Source organism: Erpetoichthys calabaricus, chromosome 17, assembly GCF_900747795.2.
Source record: "Erpetoichthys calabaricus chromosome 17, fErpCal1.3, whole genome shotgun sequence".
Lineage (NCBI taxonomy): Eukaryota > Metazoa > Chordata > Cladistia > Polypteriformes > Polypteridae > Erpetoichthys > Erpetoichthys calabaricus.
The window spans coordinates 32,574,537-32,590,930 of record NC_041410.2 but is presented as its reverse complement, the minus strand read 5'-3'; the positions used below and the strand labels follow the sequence as shown (position 1 = coordinate 32,590,930).

Genomic DNA, 16,394 nt, shown 5'->3' with positions numbered 1-16,394 from the left:
AAATTACATTCTGAAAATTAAATCCCACCTTTTTTGTCTGTGGAAAACAGGTAACTCCAACCAACCATTTGAGACTGCATCCCGGCATTCCTCAATACCTTCACACCATCAACTGGCTCCTACATTAGTCTCTTCACCACAACAAGCCCCTACTAGCCAATCCAATGACAGACACTCTCAGATTCAGAGGTTATCGCCTATAGAAATGGACTATTCTCCTCAAAGTATTTCAGCAATACCTTCATCGCACTGGGCTCAGTCTCCACCTTTTTCAAGTGAAAATTTATTCTACTCTGACACAAGTTTCAGCAACCTCCTGTACACACAGACCCTTGATCCTATGTGTGGCAAGCATCCCTACATCTGTCATCCTCCTGCATTCATCCCCTTGCCTCCTGGAGACCAAACCTACTTTGTCCACTCTTCCCAAACACAGAATCCTTTATATTCACAAATTCCTCACAAGTACTCTCAAGCCTCCAGTGATAAGCAGGGAACCTCACCTCAATCTGAAAAGGACAGACCTTTGAGTCAGAGCAGCAGTCAGTCTGATATTTCTACCATAAGCATCAGCAGTGGGAGCAAAGGTGAAACATGACATGTGAAACAGGAAGTTCTAGTGAAGCACCATTTCATAGCATCTGTGCCACCTGCCCCCACATTTGTTGACTGGTCTTGCAGCCTAATATATTCTTTTTTTTCACTGATGACGAAGAAGAGTCCAACAGAGTGAGGCAGTGTCAACTGTCATGGTGCACAAGTGCAAATGCTAAAACAGGCCATGCAACTTAGCCTCAGCTTGGTGACCAGCCAGTTCAGATTAGACATGAAGTTAAATAAAATGAAATCATCTAAGGTGAGATGGAAGGGTAACTCCACCCTATCTTCTGCAGAACTGTTAATCAAGACTTAATGACTTCCTTTCAGAGGAATTCTAAATGACCCAGAGCTCCTTTAAATCAGAGGCTTCGGAGTTATTTGACTTCTAGAGGATTCTGGCCATTCAAAGCACTTAAAGAATTCAGCGTCCCACTTAGCCAAGCCCAAATTTGAAGACTACAGAGGGGCTCAGAGAGGGAGCAGAGGTCGGTTTGTTTTGAAGAGAAATGAAACTGTGCTTTGGCTTCTTAGAAACAGTAGCAGGGGATTTTACAATTTCCTTGTATGGCTGTTGTGAATTGGGTGCTTCTGCCAGGTTTGAGAAGCCACATGGCTTCATAAGCATAAAACTTGTTTTGTAGCTTTTTTGTATCAAATGCATCACTGTTTTTCATGGGAAGGCAATTTTAACCTTTCTTTTAAAATACAATGGTAAATGGCACTTAAGTACTATAAGAATTGTTTTGTATTTGCATCTGAGGTGGCATTCCATAACAGCCATCTGACTCTACCTGTATTTTCACTGCGTCATCTGATCAAAATTCTACACACTGAGTTAAACTATTAATAATTTCAATCCAAGATAGGCAGTGCTGCCTTCTTTATTGATTATTTTTATAGCACCCTTCTTGCCTTTCCAGCAGACTGGAACAGACTATAGCATAATCTGGGATTAAAGAACAGGACTGGGGAATCACCTGTCTAAAGAGTCAGTAAAATAAATTCTGAAGCATTTATAAAATATCTTTTCATTATGAGGGAGTGGGAAGCAGAGTTTAAAATGCTTTGTTCTTTAAGGAGGTGGCACAGTGGTAACACTGCTGCCTTCCATCAAGGAGACCGGGGATCAAGTCCTGGGTGTTCCTTGCAAGCAGGGAGTGTTTCCCATCATAGTCCAAAAACATGCAGGGTTGATGGATTGGTGATGCTAAATTGGCCCCAATGTGTATTTGTGAGTGTGGTCATTCTGTGCCCTGTCCATGGATTGTTCTTACCTTGTGCCCAGTGCTTACTGAAATAGGCTTCATTTTCTCCACAACCTTACACAGGATAAGCGAGTCTGAAAGATGGATTTAGGAAAATGGTGTGCACATACCCTCAGTTGGCCCTGTATAATGATTGTGAGGGACTGATTTGTTGTCCGGTTTTAGCAGTAATGCACTGGGGTAATAGGATAATGTTACTACCTCATAATGCCATAATCCTTAGTTCAGTTCCATTTCCTGATTTCAAATTCTGACTCCAGGCACTTTCTATGTGTAGTTTGCTCCTTTTTCTCCTCTTCACATGCATTGTCTTTGGGTTCCCGGTTTCCTCATACATTTCCAAGATATTTGTGGATAATTATAAAATATGAATTGGTACTGCACTGGTACAATACGATTGATCTGGGAGTGTAGGAATAAATATGTTTTTTTGGATTGAGGGGTCATCTAAGGCCTTGAACTCCATTGGGTTCAGGATGTAGTAAAGAGCAACATAATAATTGTGATTTCAAATCCCATTACCAGGAGCTATCCATTTGGAGTTTGCTTATTCCTCCCATATTTGCATGGGTTTTTTTCTGGGTCACATCTCCAAGATGAATGTGGAAGGTTAATTGATAAAACTACTTCACCTGATATTAATGAGTGTGTATGTTGTATAAGTGTCTGATGGAATGGACAGACCATTCCATTCGAGTTTTTTTTTCCTGACTTGTAAAGTAATGTAGATAAATATACAGGTTTACAGAAGGTTTACAGAATTCTTTTTAATGGGTTTTGTGGCCATTGGAAAGCAACCTTAAAATATAAAACTAAAACTCAGTTCTCCATACACTCATTAAGAGAATCACATTTTAAACAGAGCATTATCTAATTAAGACACAAGTCCAGCACCCTGATCTCTACTGTGCTAACCATGAGCATTAGTATTAAGTCCTAAGGATGACTGTCTCCTCAGAGATCTTTCCTTATGGCATCATGTATTTATTGTAGACATGCTTGTGGTCGGGGTCTTTATTGGAGCATGTTGACAACCCAAGTCTCTATGAACTGTTTTGTTGGAGTAATGTACAACAGTGATTCTTCATTTATGTATGAATGCATGACATGGGCAGGATGGACTGGGCTTTGTCAAGACTGACCACTGGATTTATAATTTTACACATATTAGCACTGGCTATGAATTTTAGCTGGACCTGTTGTTACTCTTTGTTAAAATGTTGAATGTAAATTATTTTTCTATATTCTTTGTAAATTTAGTAATTAAATAAAATAAATATTTTTATAATTTTTTTAAGAAAGTAGTCACCTTCTGTTCTGTTCATCATAATAAACTGCTCAAAAAAATTAATGGAACACTTTGAAAACACATGAAAACTTTGAAAACTCAATGGAAAAAAAATCCTGCTGGATATCTCTACTGATATGGACTGGGTAATATGTTAAGAACGAAAGGATGCCACATCGTTTGATGGAAATGAAAATTATAAACCTACAGAGGGCTGAATTCAAAGACACCCCGAAAATCAAAGTGAACAAATGATGCGGCAGGCTAGTCCATTTTGCCGAAACTTCATTGCAGGAACTCAGAATCGTACTCAGTAGTTTATATGTCCCCCATGTGCTTGTATGCATACCTGACAATGTCGGGGGGGCTGGACATGCTCCTAATGAGACAACGAATAGTGTCCTGGGAGATCTCCTTCCAGATCTTGACCAGGGCATCACTGAGCTCCTGGACTGCATGAGGTGCAACCTGGCAGCATTGGATGGACTGAAACATAATGTCCCAGAGGTGTTCTATTGGATTTAGGTCAGGCAAGTGGGGGGGGCAGTCAATGGTATCAATTCCTTCATCCTCCAGGAACTACCTGCATACTCTCGCCACATGAGGCATTGTCGTGCACCAGAAGGAACCCAGGAGCCAATGGACCAGCATAGGGTCTGACAATGGGTCCAAGGATTTAATCCCGATACCTAATGGCAGTCCAGGTGCTGTTGTCTAGCCTGGAGAGGTCTGTGCGGTCCCTCCATGGATATGCCTCCCCAGACCATCCCTGACCCACCACCAAACCGGTCATACTAAAGGATGTTACCGGCAGCATAACATTCTCCACAGCTCCTCTAGACCCTTTCATGTCTGTCACATGTGCTCAGGGTGAACCTGCTCTCACCTGTGAAAAGCACATGGAGCCAGTGGTGGACTTGCCAATTCTGGTATTCTATGGCAAATGCCAATTGAGCTCCACAGTGCTGGGCAATGAGCATAGGGCCCACTAGAGGATGTCGGTCCTGCAATAATAACATTTTCAGAATTACAAACTTCTTATAAACTTCTATTTTTGGTTGGTAGGCTCTCCCCCTGTTCGTGTGGGCTTCCTCCCATATTCTAAATACATGTCATTACATTAATTGGTGGGCTCTGTTCACTATTGAAGGGTGCTACATAAAATTGAGATCTTCTTTTACGTTTAACAAATATAAACCAAATTAGCAATAACAGTATTTTTATATGGTATACTTAAAAACAAGTTCAATATAAGTGCTATACAACACAAAGGAATTTGTAATTGAAAAACTAATTTAAAATTACATTTTGAACTGAAGAAGCCTGTTCAAATATAAAGAAATGAGCATCTTTGAAATGATTTTAAACACTCAGATTATATTGAAAATAGAAGAATTAATTCAGGGACCTTAGTGTTAATTGTTCTCTAATGTTATACTCTCCATTAGCTTCCCATTACTACTACAAAAGGCTTATCCTAAACTGCAGGGTCCTACACAGTTCTGCTTCTCACTGCTTCCAATGTTTGGTCTTTCTATTTGCTTCTCCTTGAATGTCCATTCCTCTCTGTATACATTCTTTACTGCATTTCATTGTAGAGATGAACTAAGATATGGTGCTTTTATACTATGGAACCAGCTCACCAGGTCACCCACACTGCTCTCCATCTGCTGATTAAGACATCTCTTGAAGATCCACATCTTTACAAGAACATTTGGAGTGCTTAAATGTCTACTACTCATCTCTGCTCTGGGTATCTAAAAAGCTTCTTTTGTCTCTGTCAGACCCTCAACTAATTTTGGCATGTGTGTGTGTCTTCATTTTCTGCTAGTTTGTCATTTAGTCCTGATCTCCACTATAGTACTAAACTTATATGTCTACTGTTTTTTTCATTCACCTTTTAATTTTGCCATGTCGTCTCAAGTCTTTAAGTATATTACTTGTATCTTGTTTTTTCATAAATTGCCTTGGGTAAAGGCATCAGTGGGAGATTTAAGGGCTTATTACTTATTGCTCTGTACTATAGTTACAGAGCAATGTCTGACTAATAGATGCACTTGGGTACACTCTTATCTAGAAATGCATCTACTAAATAGACACATAATGAAGAAATGACAATCATAAGAAGAAGTTTATGGTTCTGGCCCACCCACAGTTCTGTACTAGAATACGTCATCTTAGAGATGAGATTAATTATTATGAATAGTAATAATTTATCTATTGTCAGTTCTGTGTCATAGAGCAGGGACCGTTTAATGCAAGGCAGTCAATGACAGACAGAGTAGCCAATACATTTTAGGACATAATCATGTACATACTGTACAGTAAGCCAATATAATGATCCTGTGTGGCAGATGAGAGAAAGAAAGAGAAAGAGAGAGAGAGGGTGAGCGCAAGCAATCCACGCACACACACACCCCAACCCCTCTGCAACAGATCGGAGGCAAGTAGTTGGGAGCAGCGCCTCAGGGCAAGGAGCCTTGAGCTGAAGAGGGTGCACTCCTCTTGAGTGATCGTCACAGAGACTACTGACACCCCCACTCTTACACCATCCAACATAATGATTAAAGAAGAGTGAAGAGAATGACATTTTGCTTTCTAAATTTTAATGCTGGCCTACAGTCCCACAAACAAATACCATAACAGGGCACAAAGAACAGTATATAATCCTTGTAACAGACTTTCTGTTTGCTTTAGAAGAGAAGCAAGGAGTGGAACATTTGGAACCAGGATATGTTACCTGTTTCAGAAATAAAATATTTAACAATATTTAACAAAGTTATGAACGTTCCTGTAGCTAAAACTGTCCCTATAGTTTTTAAGACAGCAATGAATTGTTACAATCAATAATTAATAGCTTATCTTTATGCAGATCCAGTCCTCTCCTCTTTCTTTTGCTGGGCATTCCTGCTGAATACCAGCCTGCTCTTGTCTCTTCCCTATTCTATCACTTCTTGCTGCATCTTAAATTGCATTTTTACCCCTATAACACATAGACCAATTCTAAGTGTGAGTCAAATGCTCATTTCTGTGACAAGCTTAAGTTTATTTCATAACTCACCTTCCCAATTCTGTGTCAGGAGGAGCCAAAGGTCATCTGACATCACTGGGCACGAGTCATGAACCAACCCCAGATGAGGCACTAACCCTTCCAAGGGCATGCTTACCCACACATACGCAGGCCAACTTAAAGCTGCCAATTAACTTCATGACTATGATTTTCCATCTGTGATAGTATGGCACCTTGTCGAAGACTGTTTCTTGTTTCACACCCAGTGTTCACAGCAAAGAAAATGGTGGCTGTCTGGATGAAGGATCTGTGCTGATGACTGGATGGTTTCCGGTTGAAATCCTGTAAGTGCCAGAACAAATGCTAACCCATTGGGCCCTTGAGCAAGGCTCTTAACATGAAATTGCTCCAGGGGTGCTGTACAAATAGCTGACCATGTGCCTGGACCCCAAGCTTCTCTCTTCTTCTCTGTGTGTCTCTGAAGAGTAAGTTGGGGTCATCCATAAAATGACAAATTCCTAATGCAAGAAATTGTATATGGCAAATAAAGTGAATTATTATTATTATTATTATTATTATTATTATTATTATTATTATGGAATCCCTCTGCACTCCTGAACTGGGATGAGGGGGCTGTGTGTATGTGTTTGCCCTGTGATAGACTAGCACCCGCTCCAGGTGTTATTCCTGCCTAAGAAAATAGATGGAAATAAATATTTATGAGTATCAATGCCACATTGTCTTATCTGTGGGTTCTTTCCCAATATTTTATTCTTCAGTTGTTCAGTTTGATGGTGTATATGGAGTCTTGTCAGCCGTGCAAAGAGTCTTTTGATGGTACAGGTTGTTAATAGTGTTATATAAAACATTTTGATTGATAACATAACATTCTCAGATCCTTGTGGAGTGATAGGATGAGACAAGATAAAGATGTTGGGCTCCAAGGAGGATACCTCATTTAATGATATCTTGAAAGTAAATTGGGCTGGACGAAGAATCATGGTAATGGTCCATCTGATGTATTAACAATCACTATAGGAAGGTGCTTCTGAAGAATGGAGACCAACTTCATTCATTTGCGAGTTCTGGAATGAACAAGTCTTCTGGTCTGTCTGTTATAAAACATAGACAACAGGATGGAAGAGGTAGTATCTCAGTCTTGCGTGGGAAAATGAAGTTACGGCATTTCCTTGAAGATGTCTTTGATTCCTGGGGCAAAGGGGTAACAGATGTTAACAACTGTGTAATCTCATTCTCCTTTGCCCTGGTGCCTACCTCCATAAGGCTTTGAATATGCTCCCATAGCTCCTGTGTCTGACACCCGTTTAATTCAATTTAGGGTAGCAAGGGGACAGAATCCCTCTTGACAGCATTAGATGCAAGGTAGGAACTAGCTCTAGGCAGGGTGACTTTCCATCTTAGGGTCCACTTGTGCTCACACCAATACTGAGCCAATTTAGAATGACCAATTGATGTAAACACCTCAGATTTGGGGATGTGGGAGTGAAAGCCCATGCAGACAAGGACTGGGTGCAGAATTCAAACTCAGAACACTAGTTCTGCAAAGCAGCAGCAATATCCATTGTGCTACTCAGCTAGCTCATATGTGTTTTACTGTATTCTATTCTTCTTCATCTTTGCCCACTTCTTTGTGGAGTCGATATGCTTGATCAACCTTCTCCAAACATTTTGGTTCCATACATCTCCCCCAGTCAGACCCTTTTCCTTCAAATCTTCTTTTACTTTATACATTCATCTCCACTTTGGTCTCCCTTGCTTTCTTTTCCTCTTTACTTCTATTCCCATCACTCTTTTGCTGACATATTCATGGTCTCTCCTCATCACATGTCCATACCACTTCAGCCTACTTTCCTGTACTGTCTTAGATATTTCTCCCATTTTTATTGTACCTCTGATTGTCTCATTTCTTATTCTGTCCTTTTTTTGTAACTCCACATATCCATCTCAACATTCATTTTTGCCACATTCATCTTCTTCTCCTGCGCACCCTTTACTGACCATGTCTCAGTTCCACACATCATTGCTGGTCTTACCACTGTCTTAAAAACCTTACCTTTAACCTTCACTTTAATTCTTCAATCACACAATACTCCTGATAGCTTCTTTCAGTTGTTCCAGCCACACTGCACTCTGTGGGTTATCTCCACATCTTGTTTTTCATCTTGAACTACCACTGATAACAGATATTTACAGTTATCCACTCTTCTCAATAGCTCTCACTGCAGGCTAACTTCTGAACCTTGATCATCATTAAACCTCATATTTTCTGTCTTCTTCCTATTTATCTTCAGTCCTCCGTCTTCCAAAGCCCTTCTCCATTATTCCAACATACTCTCCACTTCCTCTTTTCTAGTGCTACACAACACAATGTCATGAGTAAAAGCTTTCGTTAGGGGATTGGTCTTTTATTCCATGGGTGAACACATCCATAACTAGATGAAAGAGGTATAGACTTGTATACCGTGGTAGCATGATAAGATCTCCATTTCCCATCAGCCCTAAAGGGGATTACCCTCATTGGATGACAGAAGAGGGAGCAGTGGCTGCTGGAAAAGAGAAGGCTGGCGGGAAAGTTGAAAAGGAACTATCTCATGCCTGTCTGTTGTGTGTATAGTGGTGAATTAGTCGTTGTCTGTCTTCAAAAGGAGCGCTCCTGCAAATCTCTCCCCTCGCCGCTCAGGACTACTGGTAGGACTGTTTCATTCATTTATTATGGAAGCTGTTCGTGGGATTGTCATCTTCACACCAAACCATTTCATCTGCTCTTGCTGCATTGGAGTGTATAAGGACATTGTTGTGAGTGTTTATTGTTGTGGTTCACTGTTGTGTTAAAATTGCATTGCTGTAGAGGAGGTTTGTCTGATTGTTGTTGTTCTGTATTGGGTTTTCCATCTAATATATTATTTATTCATTTGCTGGTTTCGTGTCTCTGCCTGTGAGTGTGTGTGGGTCGGGCCAAGGCTGGATGCGTTCCTGGAATCCCCACTGAAAAAATAAATAAATCATTGTCACCGCTGGGAAATGGAATTCTTACAACGGTATCATTGCTACAGTCTGTTGCCCCAACACTGCTTTTAACCTGTGTCCTCACTCCCTCATACATATCCTGGACAATCCTCACATACTTCTCTGGTACTCCTTTCTCTCTTATGCATCTCCAGATCTCTTGACGTGGAACTATATCGGAGTGGTGGCTCTGAGGCTAAGGATCTGCACTGGTATCCAGAGGGTTGCTGGTTCGAATACCCGTCACTGCAAAAAGAGATCCTACTCTGCTGGGCCCTTGAGCAAGACCCTTAACCTGTAATTGCTCCTGAGGCACTGTACAATGGCTGACCCTGCGTTCTGACCCCAAGGGATATGCGAAAACTAACAAATTCCTAATACAAGAAATTGTATAAGGTGAAATAAAGAAAAAAAAATATATCATAAGCCTTCTCCAAATCAATAAACACTATATGCAAGCTATTCTGTTTTTTTCCATGCTTGTCTATGACCTGTCTTAATGCAAATATTGCATCAGTTTTTCCTCTCCCTGGCATAAAATTAAACTGCTCCTCCTCTGTGGTGGTCTCTTCTTTAAGCCTTCTCTCTATAACCCCTTCTCAAATTATCCATCCATCCATCCATTTTCCAACCCGCTGAATCCGAACACAGGGTCACGGGGGTCTGCTGGAGCCAATCCCAGCCAACACAGGGCACAAGGCAGGGAACCAATCCTGGGCAGGGAGCCAACCCACCACAGCTTCTCAAATTATTGCTATATACTTTCCACAATCTTGAATTGCGGTCATTGTCTGTTTGGAGTTTGCATGCTCTCCTTATGTTCAGGTGGGTTGTATCCTTTGATGTTCTAGTTTCATTCCATATCTCAAGACTTGCAGGCTGTGTAAGTGAGTGTAAGGTACAATGCTTTGCCTTCGGCAAATTGTGATGCTGTTTTGGAATAATTGGGTTAAGAAAATGGAAGGACAAATATTAATTAATAGCAAGAATGATCTAAGTATTGTAAGATTAAACAAACACCTGTCAGTTAATAAAGGGTTGTGGTGCCAGCCAGTAACCCTACTTAATAAAATGAACTGAAAACATTCAAATGGAAAGTGTACATGAGGATTTAAAAAATGTAATGGCATGCAGCCATTAAAAGAAGAAGGTGCTGAGTGGTACATCTGTCTTCCTTAAGTGATGGTGTTCAAATGAATGCACACTTCTTATAGTGCAAATCCAGAAGGGGCAGGGCTTTGTGAGAGAAGCTGAAGCTAGGTCACTCAACATCTGGTCAGTGAGCCTCTGAACTGGCGATGGAAAAGGAGGTGGTGTTAGTGACCATGCCCTCTCTCTGCTCGGGGTAGTATTGTCTACGTTTTCAGAGCCCTGAAGAAAAATCAGCTAGATAGATAGATAGATAGATAGATAGATAGATAGATAGATAGATAGATAGATAGATAGATAGATAGATAGATAGATAGATAGATAGATAGATAGATAGATAGATAGATAGATAGATAGATAGATAGATAGATGGGTCAGTTGTTTCAGTGTTGAATGGTAAAGAGATGACCATGCAATAGGGACAAATTAACTCCTAAAGTGTTTTGTTCTACAGCACAATAAGAGAAAATGACTGTTATGTTTACTTCTCTGACCTGCCAAAATGTTATGGAGAGGGTGATGGCTATTATCAAGGATGGCCTGTACCTTCTTCCCCATACACCTTTCCACCAAAATTCCCAGTGTGTCCACAGTCCTGCCCAGCAACGAGCCAGTCTTCTTCACCAACCTATCCAGCCTTTTAATGTTCTTATCTATCATACTACCTCCCCAACAAATGGCAGCAAAATAGAGGACACTGGCAACAACTGTCTGATAGAACATAGACAGTCTTTCACTAAATATGTTAAATGATCTGAGTCTTCTGAGGAAAAAGAGTCTGCTCACCCCTTCCTGTAAAGGATATCTGAGTACACAGATGAGTCTAGTCTGTCATCAAGATGGACTCCTAAATAATTATAAGTCAGTACCACCTCAATGTCCTCCCCTCGGATGTTAACGGGCTGACAAACCCACAGAAATCCACAAACATCTCCTTGTTCTTCATTTTGCTCATATCAAGGATAGGCTCATTCAGCAAAATTGAGAAAACTCTAATCATTTTGGGCGGCACGGTGGTGCAGTGGGTAGCGCTGCCTCGCAGTTGGGAGACCCGGGTTCGCTTCCCGGGTCCTCCCTGCGTGAAGTTTGCATGTTCTCCCTGTGTCTGTGTGGGTCCCCTCTGGGTACTCTGGTTTCCTCCCACAGTCCAAAGACATGCATATTAAATTGTCCCTAGTGTGTGCTTGATGTGTGTGTGTGTGCGCGCGCCCTGAGGTGGGCTGGCACCCTGCCCGGGGTTTGTTTCCTGCCTTGTGCCCTGTGTTGGCTGGGATTGGCTCCAGCAGACCCCCGTGACCCTGTAGTTAGGATATAGCGGGTTGGATGATGGATGGATGGTTATCAGTGTTGAAGGAGTCTGCCTGTTTTTGTCATTAGAAAATTATCTTTCACCTGTGAACTGCTGAGGCCTGGAAAGAGAACCTGTCCAAAAAAAAAATCATTATTTCTATTGTAGATTATCTGAACTATTTGACCAAGTTCTCCTTGATTTAAGCTGTAAAAAATAAATAAACAAATAACTGAATAAATAAATGCTATCCTAAGAGAGGCACTTTTTGTACTCTGCATGTAAAGGCTTCTTCATGTGTACAGATAAGATTACCTGGAAGCCATCACTAGCTCACCTTACAGTAAACCAACCCTGTGTACCTCCATCCTGCATGGCCACCTTGGCCACAGTTGTTCACCACAACCAATTGCTTTATCAGACTCTGATTCCCGCTTTCAGATGAACAATTGTGCTAACTACACTTCCTGCTTTTCTGTTTTCAAGCTTAGGTTCTAGATTCAGAATGAATACACCCTGTGAAATTTACCAAATATCTGCATTTTTTATTTAGTCAACTAGAGTACATCCAGCCTCTTTAATAGTGAACTGTTTTTTTTTTGGGGGGGGGGGGGGGGGGTCATTTTTATTGAATAAATTGAATTGATTAAATAGCCATGCAATGACAATATTTAGGAAGTAGGACTTCTGCTTGTAAAACACATGATTGCATCTGTGTCTGTTGTGCACAAATAAATCATCTAGGCAGTGTTTAAATAATAACAGAGTGTTCTGTAAGCACACTGAGGTTGACAAGTGTGTTACTTAGGAGGAGGAAAAACAAACTGTAGGGTAATTTTTAGCTTACTTGTGAAATGCAGAAATATGCATGGAATATGTATCCTTTCTGTCATGAAAACTGTTCATTAATTTATTTATCACACACGTAATCCAGTTTAGAATTGTGGGCACTGAACTCTATCTCAGCAGCACTGAGCGCAAAGATAGAGTCAACTCTGGATGGGGTGCCAGTTCAATATTCATACCTGACCACTTTAGTGCTGCAGATTAAACGTAATATACAGTACTAGCCAACCCACCGCATAATTATGTATTGATGAGTGAACACTTCCTGAAAGACACAGTTGTCCAAATGGGGTGGGTTTGAGGATACGACTGTAGGTGAATGAAAAGATGGAATTCTGGAGAGGGCAACATACAATTGTCCGTGACTGACAATTGGAGGACCGCCGTCGCACGCCCATTCAGCGATTCACATCCGTGACAAACAAACTGTTTTACACGCTGCATACAGCGATTCACATCCACGACAAGCATGATTTTTCTTAGATGGTCCTGTCGCGTCCGCCCTCACACTCAAAGCATACACACTGCCTGGTCATGTGCCCGCTCGCAAGAGCAACTCACAGAGACCCGCCCACCAACTGTAAGACCATGGGATACCTCTCACAAACTGTTTTACACGCTCATTCAGCGATTCACATCCGTGACAAACAAACTGTTTTACACACTGCATACAGCGATTCACATCGAAGCATACACACTGCCTGGTCATGTGACCGGTCGCAAGAGCAACTCACGTAGACCCGCCCACCAACTCTAAGGCCATGGGATACCTCTCGCAAACTGTTTTACACGCTCATTCAGCGATTCACATCCGCGTCAAGCAAACTGTTTTACACACCGCATACAGCGATTCACATCCGTGACAAACATGCCTCTTCTTAGATGGTCCTGCCGCGTCCACCCTCGTTCTCGAAGCATACACACTGCCTGGTCATGTGCCCGCTCACAAGAGCAACTGACAGAGACCCGCCCCCCCAACTCTAAGACCATGGGATACCCCTTGCAAACTGTTTTACACGCTGCATACAGTGATTCACATCCGCGACAAACAAACTGTTTTACACACTGCATACAGCAATTCACATCCGCGACAAACATGCCTCTTCTTAGATGGTCCTGCTGCGTCCACCCTCGTTCTCGAAGCATACACACTGCCTGGTCATGTGCCTGCTCGCAAGAGCAACTCACAGAGACCTGCCCACCAACTCTAAGACCATGGCATGTAACACAGTTTGCGATGGTGGACGCGGTCGTGCATCAGAACCGAAAAGAATAATGAAAAGTCAATGTGGGTCAGAGGTGCATGTGGAGTGTAGCAGAGACAAACGCGAATGACGCCTTGTTTTCTGAGTTGCTGCGTCCGAGTTGGTGGGCGTGGCTGTGCGAGTTGTCGTCATATCCAATGGGCTTAGAGTTGGTGGGTGTGGCTCCGTCCTGCATGCTCCATTGGTGTCTTGCTTGCGCTGGTGGCTGCTTAGTGAATTATATATATAGATACATTGTTGATGGACCAATGATGGGTTAAGTTACTGATGTCTTGGTATTGTCTCTATTTGTCTTTGGAATGATATTTTTCAGACCCAGAAAATCTGGTTCAGATGTATGCCACTATGACCCAAGAAGGTCTGTCTTGTCAATGGAAGTGATTTTAGGAATTGAATGAATGCTGCTGCTGGAGTATGTGAATTTCCCCTTGGGGATTAATAAAGTATCTATCTATCTATCTATCTATCTATCTATCTATCTATCTATCTATCTATCTATCTATCTATCTATCTATCTATCTATCTATCTATCTATCTATCTATCTATCTATCTATCTATCTATCTATCTATCTATCTATCTATCTATCTATCTATCTATCTATCTATCTATCTATCTATCTATCTAAATATTGTACACTAGGAGAGGCTTTAAAGCATCCTTATATTGGGAGAAGAGTGTGAGGTGAAGACTCAGTGATAGAAGAAAGAGGCCAGTGACATGAGAGATGGGAGAGTGCCTTGGTGATACTGAAGACGGATGCATAAAGCTTAAGTCAGGACCAGGGAGGGATTCAGGGTTTTGTTTTAATATTTGTCTAGGATTTGAGTGCATGAGAGCAACAGACAAAAATATTATCCATCCCTCCATCCATTATCCAACCCGCTATATCCTAACACAGGGTCACGGGGACAAAAATATTATGAATGTTGAAAGACAATTAAAGAAAAATAATGTAGAAATGACAAAATATGACCTAAAAAACATTCTTACGACATTAAGAATGAACAAGAAGGATGTGATGCACTTTAGAAATTGTAACAGATGTCTTAAATATACAGACAGCAAAATAGTGAATGCTCTACCTTTTCATTTTTCCAAAGTTTTTATGTGTGAAGAAGTCAATAACTGACCAGCAGTTATGCAGACGGTGGAAAGAGAGGAGAAGTGCAGCTTAGTTTAAAAAGACTGAAATCAAACAAATTGCCAGGACCAGAAAATATGCATTCTTGAGTGCTTGAGGAGGTTAGTGAATCTATATATTGTGACTGAGATGGCAGCTGCTGCTGCACATTCCTGCTGTTCGTTGCCAGCAGCTGCACGCAGAAACTCTGTTAAACAGTATTTCAATGAGAAACAAACACATTTCTAAAATTCCCTGTGTGAGATCAGCTGCACCTTTACCACATAACATGCTTGTTGCTTGATGTTTAGAACATAGATAACTGATCTTAACAAGAATACAAATAACAAGCAGGTTATGTTTGCAGTAGATACTAAATTAGGAGAAAGAACAAATAATGTAGAGAAACTTGGACAGCACACAGGCTTGGGCAGGTTTGTGGCAGATGGAATTTAATGTAAGTAAACATAAAAGTATTACATGTAGGAAATAAAAATGTTAGATCTGAATACATAGTATGAGGTTTAAAACTTGAAATTGCATCTAATGAGAAGGATCTAGGAGTAGTATTCTAACTGCCTTACCTTAACCTTTCTTATTTCTATTTGTCTGTTTTATTTCATTCTGTCTGTTACCTGTTATTAGATGCAACTGAGAAGGCAAATTTCATGTTTTCTTGTGTAAACATGACTAAATAAAGAAACCTAAACCTAAACCTAGTAGAGTGTTAGGTTATATAGTGCCATGTGTGGGTGGTAAGTCAAGGTAGGCTATGATTAAGCTACATAACACACTAGTGAGGTCTTATTAGGGACAGTGTGCAGGTTTGATCTCCATATGATGAAAAATACATACTGTGGCAGTGTTTACAGAAAGGACAGAGAAGAGTGACTAGAGTGATTCCAGGACTGTAACATATTGGTGATGAGGACAGACTGAAGGATCTGAACCTTTTTTTTAGTCTAAGCAAATAAATATTAAGAGGTGTCATGAATGAATTGTTTAAAATTATGAAGGGAAATAGTAGGGTGGATCTTGCCTGTTGCTTTAAAAGGAATTCTTCAACAAGAAGAAGGAAACCCATTAAGAGATACGTTTTGCACAAATGTTATAAACCTTTTCTTTACACAGAGAACCACAGACACATGCAATGAGTTAACAAGTTGTATGGAAGAGATTAGGACTTTGGGAACCTGCAAAATTTGATTTGATGTAATTTTTAAGAAATGAGAGGGAGGTTAGTGGAATGGTGAGGATGCAGGGAGGAGAGATGGCGAAAGTGGATGAGTTTAAATACTTGAGATCAACAGTACAGAGTAATAGGGATTGTGGAAGAGAGGTGAAAAAGAGAGTGCAGGCAGGGTGAAATGGGTGGAGAAGAGTGTCAGGAGTGATTTGTGACAGACGGATATCACCAAGAGTGAAAGAGAAGGTCTACAGGACAATAGTGAGACCAGCTATGTTATATGGGTTGGAGATGGTGGCACTGACCAGAAAGCAGGAGACAGAGCTGGAGGTGGCAGAGTTAAAGATG

General features: G+C 41.0%; 1 protein-coding gene across 1 annotated transcript in view; it reads left to right on the top strand.

The window, feature by feature from the left end:
- Positions 1-3,142, top strand: part of bcl3 (BCL3 transcription coactivator) — a 101,273-nt gene extending 98,131 nt beyond the window's left edge. Inside the window, exon 9 of the mRNA XM_028822996.2 lies at positions 51-3,142. Coding sequence (XP_028678829.1) covers positions 51-598 — 548 coding nt within the window. The 3' untranslated portion in view covers positions 599-3,142. The remainder of the gene's footprint in view (positions 1-50) is intronic.
- Positions 3,143-16,394: the final 13,252 nt, after the last annotated feature.